At 51.8% G+C, this 13,725-nt stretch overlaps 1 protein-coding gene across 1 annotated transcript; it reads right to left on the bottom strand.

The window, feature by feature from the left end:
• Window positions 1–8,953: 8,953 nt before the first annotated feature.
• LOC108864905 (uncharacterized) lies at window positions 8,954–12,964 on the bottom strand. The gene is made up of 8 exons (XM_029112850.1): window positions 12,907–12,964; window positions 12,201–12,436; window positions 11,816–12,086; window positions 10,874–11,079; window positions 10,525–10,733; window positions 10,116–10,382; window positions 9,839–10,000; window positions 8,954–9,784 (listed from the first exon to the last, which is right to left on the bottom strand). The coding sequence occupies exons 1-8, from the start codon at window positions 12,962–12,964 to the stop codon at window positions 9,478–9,480; spliced, it is 1,716 nt and encodes a 571-aa protein (XP_028968683.1). The 3' UTR covers window positions 8,954–9,477.
• Window positions 12,965–13,725: the final 761 nt, after the last annotated feature.

The following is a 13,725-nucleotide window of genomic DNA, read 5'->3' as shown; positions in this document are numbered from 1 at the left end:
CGAGGTATCGATCAAAACCGGCATGAAAACGCGAGACGCGAGTTAGTCGTCGAGTGAGGGATCGACCAGCCCGCGGGGAACTGCGGCTCACCTTGGGATAATTCTCTTGGTGCCGTTTTCATGACATATCATTGACGACAAGCCTCAAACATCATTCCGAAAATTTCGAGCAGAGCCAGAAGGAACTTCTGAAAAGGGCGAATCCCTCTGGAAGCGGGAATTGCTCCCGGATAACGGCCAGTACTCTCTAACTTGACTATGGAGTCTTAGACAGCCTCCAGAACCCGCATGACCGATCCTGACACTCTTTTCAAGAGAGCTGAACGAGACTCATAATGACTTGAGAGCGGGAGCATATCATGCTTACAATGCGGATAGCGTGTCAGGAAAGCGGATTACCTTGGGCATCGTTGGGAGCAGTGTGCTATCTTTGGCCGAACTTTTCAATGCAGAGATCATAGACGTGAATACGCGCGGCTGCGAAGTCACCAGACTGACATCCATCGCTCTGGTCTGTCGACCTCAGACCTGTAATTGATTGAAGTTAGAAACAAACCACCACAGACGTCGTTGATCAGGAACTATTTTTCACAGTCGTATCGGACTCTAATTGAGTCATTCTGCAGAGGCAGCTATCTAATTCGATGACATAATTGACCAAATGCACCATTCCGATTCAGATCACAGCCATTATAGTCTAGCCAAGAGAGCTGGGAAAATACGTCGATAATAATACATCTTGAGGATCTCATGCCCGAGTAGAAGATCTGCTTCATGAAGTCAGAGAACAGTCTCTCAAGCGTCGATCAGTTCCGTTCTGCCAAAGATTCGTACATGGCTTCGCTCGTTCCTCGGCCTGGCGACAGCAAGAGGCGTTCAACAGATTCACCGATTTCGAAGCTATCCCGAGCGCAGGAGAATTCATCACGAGACCGATTGATGATATCTCCTGGGACCGGAGCGAGGTGCGAGCGGACATTTTTTGAGCTTGCGGAAATGTGTCGCCCGCCTTAATTGCGATTAAATGACGTTCTCAGCCTATAAGGCAAGTGCAGCATGAGTCTGAGGGTCCGCGTGAATTTCGACTCGCATCAGCAGCATGCGAGTCGAGCACTCAGCACCGCGGCCGCGTCCACAACCGGTCGCTTGCAGTGAAGCCAGAGCTATGATGGGCACTTCCGTCGTGGGCCGAGCGTGTCATTCGAAAATGCTTTCGAACCATTGAACGAACCATATCCGTTCCGGCGTCGACAATCCATGAGACCCTCGGAGCGATCAAGGTTAATTTGTTATCAGTGCCGTAAGCATACACTTCTCCGACCTGTAGCATGGGGCTTTTTTGTTCCTGATTGTTATATTTTCGCCACTCCATCGATAGTGCGTTGCTTCATCAATCATCCAGCGGCAGAAAATTAGCCCTGTATGACAGAGATCCCAGCGGGATCCCAGTTAATCCCAAGCGACCGATCTCTGATGGTCAAGTGTAACAGCGACGCACGAGCTCAGTCACTTAACCACACTGTAGGGTTGCTACACAATAGCCTCACGAGGAAAGCTCTGATTCGAGGTGGTTAGCCGTGACCGACTCCTCTCATCACTCGATCGACGAACGGTCGGGACATCCTCGTCTGGAGGGATTTCCTCGGGGCGTTCGCCAACAGGTGAGACACGGACTGCACTCTTCTCGATGGCGGAAGTCACCAGGATGAGCCATTGAGGGGGGAAGTAGTTCTCCTCTGAAATTCTAGATGTCAGCGGCATATTTTCGCTCAGATACGCGTCTTGAGGAGGCAGGAATTGGCTCCGAATGCCATCCCCCGTTCGCAACTGATAGCAAGCGCAGTGCCGTCTGACGAGGCAAGCATTCCAAGCCCGGAGTCGCTGACAGACGGCAGGTTCGCGCTCATTCGCAAATCGCTTTCGAAACTACCAGTTGCAACGACAGCAGGAGCTCCGGCTGCAGCGAAATTTGCAGTGAGTGCGGAGTCCCATCGATACGGTTGTTGGAGTTGAGAGCAAAGCGGTGGAATCCAGCTTTCGAAAGAATGCACGGATATAATCTCGCGACGTGCAAACGTTTCTCGATCGGCTGGAACGACATGCTCACCAACTTCGCAAGGGCATTGTCCCGCTCGAAAGCCTCCCGGCCAGATGTACCGACGGCAGAGGCTATTCGCGGAAGTTCTGGAGACCTTCCGAGCTCAGGACATCTTGCATTCGAAGAAATCGACTTGATGGTTCGAATATGACGAGTTCTGTTGCGGGACGATGAGAGGTGCTCTTCAATAATCCCGCTCATTAGTCATCACGAGCAACTGGGAACTTCGTGCATCATCGAGGACTCAAGATGTTGCAAAATATCGACTCCTCAACGAGAGCTCCGCAAATGGGTCCATATCCCCCCCTCCCTCACCGTTCAAAGAACACTCCGTGGAACCCGGGGCTCAAGCCTCGAAAATTAGGGGGAAATTAGGAGGGAGGAATGTGCATTGTCTCTCCTTACGGAGGAAGAAAATTGGGCGGGCACCGGGCAGAGGGGGCTTACCCCTCGGGGGCAGTAGGCTCGCTCTCTTCGTACTTCCCCACGGCTGTGAACGGATATGGCACCCTTTCCGTTCCATGCGTGATAATTCTGTCATGTTCACAGACCCAAGAATAGTCGTTGATATAAGGCTCCGATCGGGCCGAGCGGACACATCAGGGGCAGGCCTCCGTCCGAGTGCACAAAAAGGGTGATTCGCACTCATCTTCGAACCATGCTGGAAGCGTAAAATACTCATGAACGGTGATGCATACGACTCGCGTCGCCCGCTCCCCGATCTCCATAGACGACGAGAACTATTACGTACTACCAGAGCCAGTTTACAAAGTGTACGCCAAATCATTCGATTTGTCAAGGTGAAAGCTCGAACGAGTCGCGGCTTGGCCGGGGCGATGTTCTTCCCTGTCGCCAGCGGGTGAAGTAGCGGTGCCACCGCTTGTTTGCGACGATAGAGTCTGCGAGTTCTCAAATCAATCGGTTTGAGCTCGCGTGAACAATGCGAGTTCACCGCTTGAAATCCGGACATCCAAACTTCGCCTTTCCGAATCCCGTCCTGTTCCGAACCGGAATGCCTTGGATAACTGACGATCTGCTCGGGAAAAAACTCGGTCGCCGATGTCAATTTGATCGAAATGTCCTGGTCTGACAGGCTGGACCTCCGAGAATGGTTAAGGGACGCACGAGATGTATGCGGCCGAATCGCACTCGAAGCGTCTGAAGGTCTCAATCATCATCGCCGTCATCAGCGTTACCATTTTCCAAAGTAACGGCCGCGTCAGCAGCTGCGTCGCCGCCGCAGATGCGTGGAATGTTTCCCTCAGCTCTAGCAGACAGGCCCAAGAATCACCGTCGGGCTATTTTCCCTATTTTCAGAGCTCGTGCGGGTCAGTGGTGAGTGTTCGGTGTGCTCTGCCACTGTCCGATGACTATTTATTTTTTTCGAATCGGAAACCACTAGCTCAGGCCTAGAGAGAGACGAGGGAGAAGGCGGCGAGGATCGTGTCTCCCGGAGAGTTGAGTCCTGGATACGGGGAAAGCTTCTCCTCTATCTATCCCGGTGATAGAGCAAGGAGCTTCCCGTATGGCGAAATACCATTGATTCGGGCGAAACTGTGGAGCAGGGAGACCGCTCCCGAGACGGATGAGCCCAGCTCGAGTCTGAATGCACATAGGGAACGAGTTCTCCACTCGAGAAAAAATTACCGGTACCATTCATAATATCGCTGTGTCCCGGGTCTTTCCGTCAAGCCTGTGAAAATTGCTCCGGGGAATGATCCACTAAGCATCGTAAAATACAGGTGCTCCCGCCGAGCCCTGGTCAGAATTGACATCCAGCCATGCCGAATCCCTCAGAGCTGTGATCGTGTACCTGGGGGTCGGATTAGGCGGGCACGGAGTCTCCACGACAATTCGCTTCGCTGCCCCGGGAGGTTCAGAGACCGAGAGGTTGTGAACGGCGAACTGGACCGACGATTCATCTCCAAGCTGGGGAGGAAATAGAAGAATCGCTCACATCGAGGAATGCCGGGACATACTCGCGATCAGCCTTACGACCAAGCTCGAGATGACAGTGCGAGTTCCAAATATGATGTCCCCAACCACATCCCCGCGAACTGATGGATCTTATCTCTTCATTGTGTATGTTCGCTCAGTAGGGCTGAGGGAGCTAGTTGCACAACACTTCTTGTAAGACAGAATTATCTATGAGAGAAATGATGCTGGTCAATAGATAGTCCTTCGGCGCTCAGACACTGTTTTCTTCCCACCAAAGATGAGGCGCCGCTCGCTCGACAGAGAGCTCCTCACGGGATGCAACCATGACCGATTCATTTGAGGAGCTCGTCGAGAAAATCACCCGGAAATGCCTCGGGGTACCTGCACACAATATCGTATTTTTCAAGCTAATGGAATTTTCCGTGATTCCAAGAGTCCGTGCGGCATTTCCCCTTTTGTGAATCGTGCGAGCGTAACGACCTATCGGTTCGCCGGCCTGCGGGGAAGCTAGCCGACTGACCGAGTGGGAATGCCGATTGCGACAACGAACGTCACTCGATTGTCGCAATGTGACTACCGATTATCTTGACGTGACGGTCTCTCCGACAAGCGACCGAATGAGTCTAATTAAACCTTCGCGGCCCGGAACGACTCGAGCCTGCGATACGCGCGGCATGGGACGGGTCGGTATACGATGACAGAGATAATGGATTGATTGATTAATTGATTGATTGATCCATTGGTTGACTGAAAGATTGATAGGCCGACACGCGCCAACTCTAGGAGCGCCCAGCGAAGTGAGATTGCCATTTTTTCCCTATCGCCTTGATCTAAGGATCTCGGTCAGACGTGATTCGATCGGCTCAATTTGCGCTCGCTCCTATCCGAACGCTCCGGAGCGTCAAGCTCGAATCACCCTAACAACACGCCTCACAGGGCTCTGGAGGTGAAACGAAATTATGAATTGATGAGCGAGGAGGCGACGCGCGAGCGCCTTGAAAAGCCTTATTCTCCCGCATAATTCCTCGACCATTGACCTGAATGACGCGCTACTGTACTACACATTCATAGACTCTCTGACGCAATTTCTCAATCGCAGTCAGTGTCGGGAATGTTCATTCAGTAAACGGATGCTCCGAGAGCCCATTCCCGTGGAACTCGATCGAAATGTCACCAGGAGGAGAGTTCGCGAATTATAAGCCACAGCCTTCACCTTGGCACTGTAAACAACTCGAAATAGCCCCTCCAAGGGCTTTCCGGAGCCGGAAAGCGCAACTCAGAGATATTTCTGCCTTGGTCAGCCTCCTCATCCATTGATTTTGGTTTTTTTTTGCGCCCAGATTCTCCTTCGAGCCAGATTCAAGGCAGCTAGTTCTCCGAACGATGGAGGTCACTGAGAATTCCAATCCGGCGCATAACAGAGTTGGTGAGTCAGTTATGTTTTTTTTCTCTGGTCATGCAGCCTGGTGACAACTTTGAATTGCAAAAGCGGCCTTGGCCTACGGGAATACCAAGCTGCGCTACAACCAGACCTCCTGGTAAGTATAACATTAAAAGCTTTGACAGAGTCGGCGACGAGACGACGTTTGTGCTTCGGGTGAAAATTGAGCGTAAGGCCGCTCGCCAACCCGTTCGGATTCTTTTCAGGCGGAAGACCCGAGATTTCCGACGGGGATCAAAAGAGAAACACGGAATTATTTCTCTGCGAAACCGAGCTCATTACGAATCTCGAATTCAGTCGCAGCCCCACATCAGTTTCGCCAGCGCCTACAACGAAAGCGATAATGAGTTCTTGATGTTATACAGCGGCGAAATGAGCTCTGGGACGAGTGTTCATTCTGGCTGGCATCGAGATGAAAGTCATGAAGTGGAAGAAACGAAATAATTCTTTTCGCGGGCGATTTCCGCGATTTCCTCATCACGAGACCAACGAATGAAATACAAACTTAGCGCGATATCTCATACACTCGGGGCCTTGACCCGTATTCCCGTCGTTTGCTCCGAGCTTGGTTCACAAAGCAGACGGGCGTGAGACTGTTGTTCGTCGGGCTAAAAATAATTGTTGCACCTCGCGTACCGGAACGTCGATCTGGAGTCCTCCTCCGTTTCGTGTGAGCGGATTTGAATTTACTTTAGACCCGTGTGTTTACGAAGGACAGCACATTTACGAACGGACTTCCAGCCGAGAAGCTGGATCTCTTGCCTTTCCGTTTTAATGACCGACCTAGGCGCGATAAAGCAACGATGGGCTTCCCGCTAAAATTCTGATACAAGTGGACCTCTTGAGATCCTTAGCCGAATCGATTTCGCAGAAGATCCTGCTGCGCTGCGTGTCTTGGCTGTGATTTACCGCCAACCCTGGAGGATACGGGCGGTCGCCGAAGTCGTCCTCCGCTCGCTCAGGATAATAATCGATAGCAGCGGCGCGTAAAGGAGAGTTTTCAAACGCCGACAAGAGTTTTCAGACCCCGAGAAGAGTGCTCAAACCCCGACCGTATGAGAGAGCCGATGGTGGAAGCAACGGGCCAGGAATGCAGGGAGACTGACCAAGGCTAGAAAACAGAGTCGTTCCGCGATGTTTTAAAGGGCCCTACCGTGCGACACGACACCAATGAACCCGGTTCACGGAGTAAACACTGAGATCTCTGCTCGCTGCTTTAGAGGAAAGCTCTGACTGTTTCAGATTGAGAGCTCGACAGACTGGCGGGAGTGTCTCTCCTCCGGGAAGAGTGATGCAATGATCAAGGAACCCCGAAATATAGCGACAAGTCCGGTGGAATCGGTTGGAGTGAGGGCGTCGCTCCTGAATAAACGGAAGCCGATCCTTGTCGCACAACTCGTGACCTTCTAGCAGCGAGGACCACGATTTCGTGTGAGGCGCTCGTTCGAACAGAGTATCGGGAGAATGAGATGGCGGAAATTTTTATACTCGGTGTTTGTGTCATGCATTCGAAACACGATGATGTGTCGTTCCGCATCCCGAACGTCGTCTGATGGTTTGTGCTTTCTCTGAATGTATGATTGCCGGTGTCTGTCTATGCCGATTCATCTCGTTCGTCTACTCGATAACCAATGGAACGCTCACCGAATATTCGCCGACCGCGTCGACGTCGCCTAGAATGGCAAACGACCATGAGGGGGGCCAGATTGATGATAATAATGATTATAATATAATAACGATAATGATCGTCTTCAATGAAAAGGATAACTGTCTTCCCCTTCACATTTCCCCCTTGCTTCAGAAGCGACGTGGACTGTGAGGCGGTACGGACGAGAACGGGAGTTCGCGAACACTCGTTGATTTGAAAGGGCTCGTTATGCTCCCGTAAAGTCGTTTCTGAATCCGTATGGAGTTTCTCATCTGACTCTAATTCCAAGCCATGACGTCAACCCAAAACGCACTCTAGAGCTGTCTTTCAACGTCTCTCGCTAGGTGACTTCCCCGGATCTACCAGGAGCGCCCAAGCAGTCTGAGCCTCCCTTTTTATCCTCCGAATAAAGTACCGGGCGGCACGTGAGGAATGAGAGGGCGCGCATCGTATTGGAACATTGGGTCACTTGAAAAAAATCCATTCCCGGAATACTGATCCAGTAAAGTTTAACAAACAGCTTAGAGTTCTCGCCTCCGAATCGGGATTCCTCGAGAACGGTCCTAAACCAACGAAAGCATACCTAGAACCTGAACCGTTCGGAAATCTTCGTCGAGGACTGCAGTCGAAGTGTCCTCCGAAGAAATTCAGAGCAGCTCTTCCCTGAGACTCACGTGCAGGACGATTTTTAATCCGATCGATCCACAGCCCGCACTCGAAGGTAAGTTCTTCCCGTGAGGAGTCACTTCACACTTCGAGCTCGTCAGAGCCACTGAATCACCCGGGAACAATAACCGTGATTTTCGAGTGCACATTGGCTCCCGACGGAACGTTGGTCGTTCGCGAGAGGCTTTCGAAGAAGTCTCGATCAGACGCGACCGAGCGCGAAGCGAAATGATGAGACGCGAGTCTAGAGGCTGCTTCAGTCGAACCGAAAAACGTAGAAAGCTAGAGAAAACATTCTGAAGTTCCGCGCGGAGTCCGGAACTGAGTACAGGCCACACTAATGTTACCAACATAGCAGGCTTTGGCGAAGATTCTCAATAGGGAGAGACCACGTGTGTGTTTTGGCGAGGGTAAGCATCGAGGGAGAGAACGCCGGCAGAGTTCCGAGTTTATATTGCTTCAAACTATTGTAGTGGTGTCAATGGCTGCTGAAGTTGCTACACAGGATCTCTGTCATCGGCGCCGTTGCCGAGCTCACGATCAACGGAAAAGCATTAGCTTTCCGGCGGGACGGGATGTAAAGCCCGGTAGTGGTCTCGACCCCGGTGTAAGCTCCTGCCGGCGACTGAACGCTGTTGACAACAATTCGAAAAACATACATACCTGCGCCAGCGAAGGCATCGTAGGAGAGACTGCGCAGTCGAATGAGTAGGAGCTCCCTCTCACCGACTGAGTCTACACAATGCGTTCGTTGTTACGTTGTAAAGATACGCGTCAAAGTCTCCTCTCTTCTTCGCAAAGTGATTCGATCCCCTCTGCTCTGTTTTGACTAACGCTGAGACCAGATTTCCTGCGAGGATAGCCGCTCCTGACTGACGGATACGGGTTCCGAGACAACAATGGGTCCGACGGTCGGGTTTGCTCGGAGACTTTGCCCTCAGACGGACAGTTTTTTTTCCCTTCGAAAAGTGCGATTTAAGACCCAATACCAGCCGCTTGACTCCGAACGCATAGGTACTCACAACCGAACCCTTGATAAATACTCAAGTTCAGGGGATTCCACGCCAGCTATTGGTATGGGGGAGCGCAATCAGAGACAGGAAACTGCTCGCAGTCGATTCATTTCTCCATTTTTATTAACAAAATTATCTCGTCAGCTTGCCGACCTCTGTCCGGCTAGAGAACCGGCAAGCATCTGGCATTGAACTATGTTATTGTATTATCTGCCTCGTGATGAGTCGGACCGAATTCACCAATCACGACGGGAAATCCGACAGAATTTTGCGACGATTGCTGCTCCTGCGGCGGGTGCCCACTTTGCTTAACGGTTGTTGATACTTCCTCCAGAGGGGAAAACTCAAAACTTTATCAAGAACAAGTCGTATCATACATCGCGCAACGTAGCAAATCAGAAGTGTTTCCCCTTCGAGCCGCTGAATCCCAGGGCAGGAGGGGAGGGAAGAGAGTTAAGGAGAGGGGGTTGGGGTATTGTCAGTCCATCAGTCCGGGTCAGCCGATTGAAAAACGGAAATAGGAACCGGCCGAGAAGCTCCGATCCGAGGGCGTCTCCGCCATGCTTGACGGAGAATTGTTCTCGGCGAGTGACTCTACAGCTGCTACCGCAGCTACTGGACAAAGTTTCTGTACACAAATAGATCAACATTCGACGGAACAATTAGCAAACGTTTACAAATACATTCCGTTTACGAGATAGTCTTCGTCGTCTTCCGGAGCCAGGAGGCTGAGACCTTTTTTACTTCCTCCACGCCATCGGAGAAGTTTACGCCTCATGTTCAATCGGCATCCGATCACAAGGAGGAAAAGAGCGCTCATCGAGATGCCCAGGGCTAAGCCGACTACAGCGCCGGAGGTACTCGAAGATACGCCCTTGGTTTCGACCTGGGTGACTGAGATGTGCATGTTCGCGATTTGTTTCTCAGGAGGGTTCGGTTCGGGTTTTCTCGTGGCTGGAGGGGAACTCGCCTGAACCGGGCTCGACGTCGAACTGATTTTCGTAGCGGTCGATTGCGGCGGTGGCGGCGGCTGCTGCTGCGATATCTGTGGCTGTTGCGGTGCTTGCGGTGGCGGCGGAGGGGGTTGTTCGTCCATAAAGTTACCTGGCCGACGTCTGGGTTTCGGTTCGTAACTCCCGATATTCTGGGGTGTATCGAGCTTCGATGGCTCCGCCGGTATCGATGCCAATGTGTCCCTGCAAGGGCGATGTCGTTCAGAGAATTCGACTCGAATAATAATTATTGCAAGGAATGAAAATTTTCTCTGATCCCGTTTTCGCAATTATCGGACCAACGTCCATCTTCACTCACCGAGACTTAGCGAGTTGCAATTGCTTTTCAGATTCAAGTCCCTGGGGGTACATGTGGCCGCTCGGGGAGTATCTCGGCTTCCCGAAAGTGATCTTGTCCTGAGAAACAGCGTCCGGACGACGGTCCAGAAGATTTCTGACGTTCTGCTCTCGACTGTATGCTGGGACATAGTTGCTCTGGAAGTCCTGGCCTGCGTCGAAGTTGTTCCGTTGCAAACCGTTGGAGCTCGCATAATAGCCGGTCCCGTAAGGCTGACTTTCTTCGTACCTGGGAAAATTATTTCCTTGATACTGTGCTCGCGGTGTCTGCCTTTCTCGAGAATCCTCTGAAGAATCTCGGAGCTCTCAGAGAGAGCTTCCTGATGGAGTTTCGAGGATTATCCCTCCACTTGCCAATCAGCGACTCTCACCTGGACTGGTATTCGTTCTGTTGCGGATAAATGCCGGAGGGCTGTTGTGGATAACGTCTCCCCGAAGCGTAGGAATCAGCGTAATCATTGGAAAGCTGCTGCTGGTTCCGATAGATATCGTTCCTGAACTGCGGGTATTCCCGCGACCGGGTTTCTTCGTAGACTCCCGGTCGACGGAAAACAGAATCCTCTTTCTCCTGGAGTTTTTCCTATCGGTGAAAATGAATCGAGCGTTCCGAATATTAGATATTGATACAAGTATTTCTCTATCCTAAGCCTCGCTCCGTATATGATCTGTGCACGTTCTCAATCGCTGAAGTGCTGAGTCCCTCCTGAAGGCGATACGCACCTGTATGACGGGCCGAATTATGTCGTAGACAAGTTGATCCCCGATGTCGACCTGTTTCGCCATCTGTCTGCCGTCGCGAGCGTGACAGTCGAGAGTTTCTGCCTCATCACTCCCATCGGAGCACTGGGGGATTCCGTTGCAAACGTCGTAGATCGCGATACACTCGGAGCTATTTGCGCACTTGAACTGATGCTCGTCGCAATGAGCTTCTGGAATAAGAAAAATGGGCACATATCAGTCAGACTGTCGGAGCTTCTGACGTCAGCAGTTCGACGGGAGAAGCATCGATGTTGACGTCTTTCGCGGATGTTGACCACGTTCATGATTATCCCCGTGATCAAATCATCTATTTTCCTCTCAGCCTTGCGTTTCCTCGGGAGCCGACGACGCGGCGCTTGAACTCCCGAGTCCCGAGCTTTTGAGCTCGTGCTCCCGACAACGCCACTGTTGTCGGGTTAACCTAGACCTATGTGCCTTCTTTTCACCCCTCTGATCATTCGGCTCCTCGTCGATTGCGATGGTTCAGGCGTACATCGCTCGATTCAGTTGACCTTTCAGACGATCCGAAACGTCGAGAAGGGCCAATCGACGTTCGCGAAAGGAAAGCGGCCATTCCGGTTCCGAGTTCGCTCAGAGGGAACGCCTGAGTGAGAGAGACTTGTGTCGCGGTCAGCCGTCACAGTCCCTTCATACGATAAACTACCAGATCGCGGAATAAATATCACACTCGGGCATCGAAAGATTCGGCTTTTGAGTGAAGATACTTCAGACAATAATTCAGCTTTGATAAGCCTGAACGAGCGATCGGAATCCCTCGTTTATGAGAATGATCTCCGCACTCTGAATGACGGGCCGACGGGGTCCGCGACGATTTGCCCCACCTCATATCTCCGGCCTCATCAACCTAAACGAATTTACGCTCCCTCAGGAGCCTCGATGGACACAAACCAGGTTTTCTCGTTGTTGTGGTCGTCGTAGTGGTGGTGCTTGTGGTTGTCGTTGTTGTCGAGCTGGTTGTGGTCGACGACGGAGTTGTTGATAGGGGCTTGATCGCGTCGCCGTCATGGCCGTGGCCAGCGTGTTTCAGAGAGACGAGTTCGTTTTCATGCCGGGAGCGGGTTGTCAACCGAGAAACTGTATAGGCCGAGTGAGTAGTGAATCGGCAGAGCCGGCCGTTTGTACCACAGTCGAACAAGTAACACGCTCCGGAATTCTGTGGAAAAATGGAAAACTTTTTCATAAACTCAGAACTCTCCGTCAATCGGGAGTGAACCCTCACCCCGACCCGTGAGGAATCGACCAGGGAAGTCGATTATGGAATACGCACCTTTTCCTCGAAAACAGCGGCATTGCAATCCGAGAAATCGTAACAAAACAGGGAACACTCGGCACTGCTCCGCTTCTGACTTTCGTTCAGGTATCGGGCTCCAGCGTTGATCGAGTCCGCAGTCCGTATAATCGTATTCGGCTCGACTTCGAACGAGTCCAAGATCGACTGGATGTTATAGCTCCGGCTCGGCAGGAGCCCATAGGGGTTGAGTCTCTTCAATCGCTGCGATTCATCTGATGAGGACGAAGAGGAAGAGTTATACGCTCTGATCCTCATTTACGGAGCGGCGAATTCTCCTCGGAAATCGTTTTTCGGGATAGGAACGAGCGATTTCCAGAGCCGAAGGCAGCCGATATGAACGCCCACGATTCTTTTGATCACATGGAATCCCCTGAAGGGACGTAAGAGAGAGCCGTGCGCGGACCCGAGCCTTGTTTGCGTACAGGCTCGCCCAAAACGACACCGGTCTGAAAGGCTGCCGACGCGACGTGAAGTTCGCTAAGCGTGGCCGTTGAGATCACCACAAAGATCACCATTCTTTCTCTGCGCGAATATCCCACAATCCTTTGATTTCGCCATATGGAGTGGCGAGATGTCAATTGTGGATTGGCTGCGCATCATACGCAGCCGTTTGGGACTACGACTCGGAGCCACAAAGGAGGCTTCATAGCCCTCTCGTTCACTCCGAGAGCCGAGAACTCACCTTCTTGCGCGACAATTGGAGATGTTGCCAATGTTAGAACGAAGAAAAAAACCTTCATGTCTGCTTCATAGGGATCCTGTGGAACTACCGTCCAATGCCTACTGCCCTGTTGGGATGGAAGTGTATGGAGCGAAAGGACCGGCGGTGGCCGAGCCTTCGTCGGCGGAGGGCGAGATTCCGGCTCCCCTGCTCACAGCGGAGGGTAGAAGCGGCTGCGGTATTCTCCGCGACAAGCTGTACTTAACGAGCATGGGAAGAGAAAGCGGGGGCCGCTTCGGGAAAGTCGTAAGCGGAGAAACCGCACCAATGTTCCATATCCCAACGCGTTAGTGATCTTTGCACTGGGTACAATCCCGCAGCGCTAAGTATGTACCTATCCAGAGGTATACAATGATCAGTCCGTCAATAAGACATTTCTCGACACTAGTGATGGACCGCCTCCTGACCGTCTTACTGTAGCGTCGTTATCATGCATGCATCATAATCGCATTCTTATCGGCCCCGCATCACGAGCTCACGAAGGAGGCGGAGGGATCGCTTTTCGATTAATCATCGGTTGTGGTACCTACATACAATGAGTATTCACCTTTATACTCAGTTCCTAGATTCCCTCTCTTTTCTATCAATCACAGTAATTTGGTTACGACTTGCATCGGTCGGCCATCCTAGTGGAATGCTTCCTAGCCCCGGGCTCCTGGACCTTTCAGGTTTTTTCCTCGTTGGGTCTGGTTGAGTCTTTATGATTCGGCATTTGCAGCGGGTAGAGCCGAAAGCGGATTGGGCTGATTAAATCCTCCGCATTATCCCGGAGACCATCAA

This window comes from Galendromus occidentalis, unplaced genomic scaffold, assembly GCF_000255335.2.
Source record: "Galendromus occidentalis unplaced genomic scaffold, Mocc_1.1 scf7180000077530, whole genome shotgun sequence".
In the NCBI taxonomy this organism is placed as follows: domain Eukaryota; kingdom Metazoa; phylum Arthropoda; class Arachnida; order Mesostigmata; family Phytoseiidae; genus Galendromus; species Galendromus occidentalis.
Note: the sequence above shows the minus strand (reverse complement) of the source record. Positions and strands in the feature narration are given on the sequence as shown.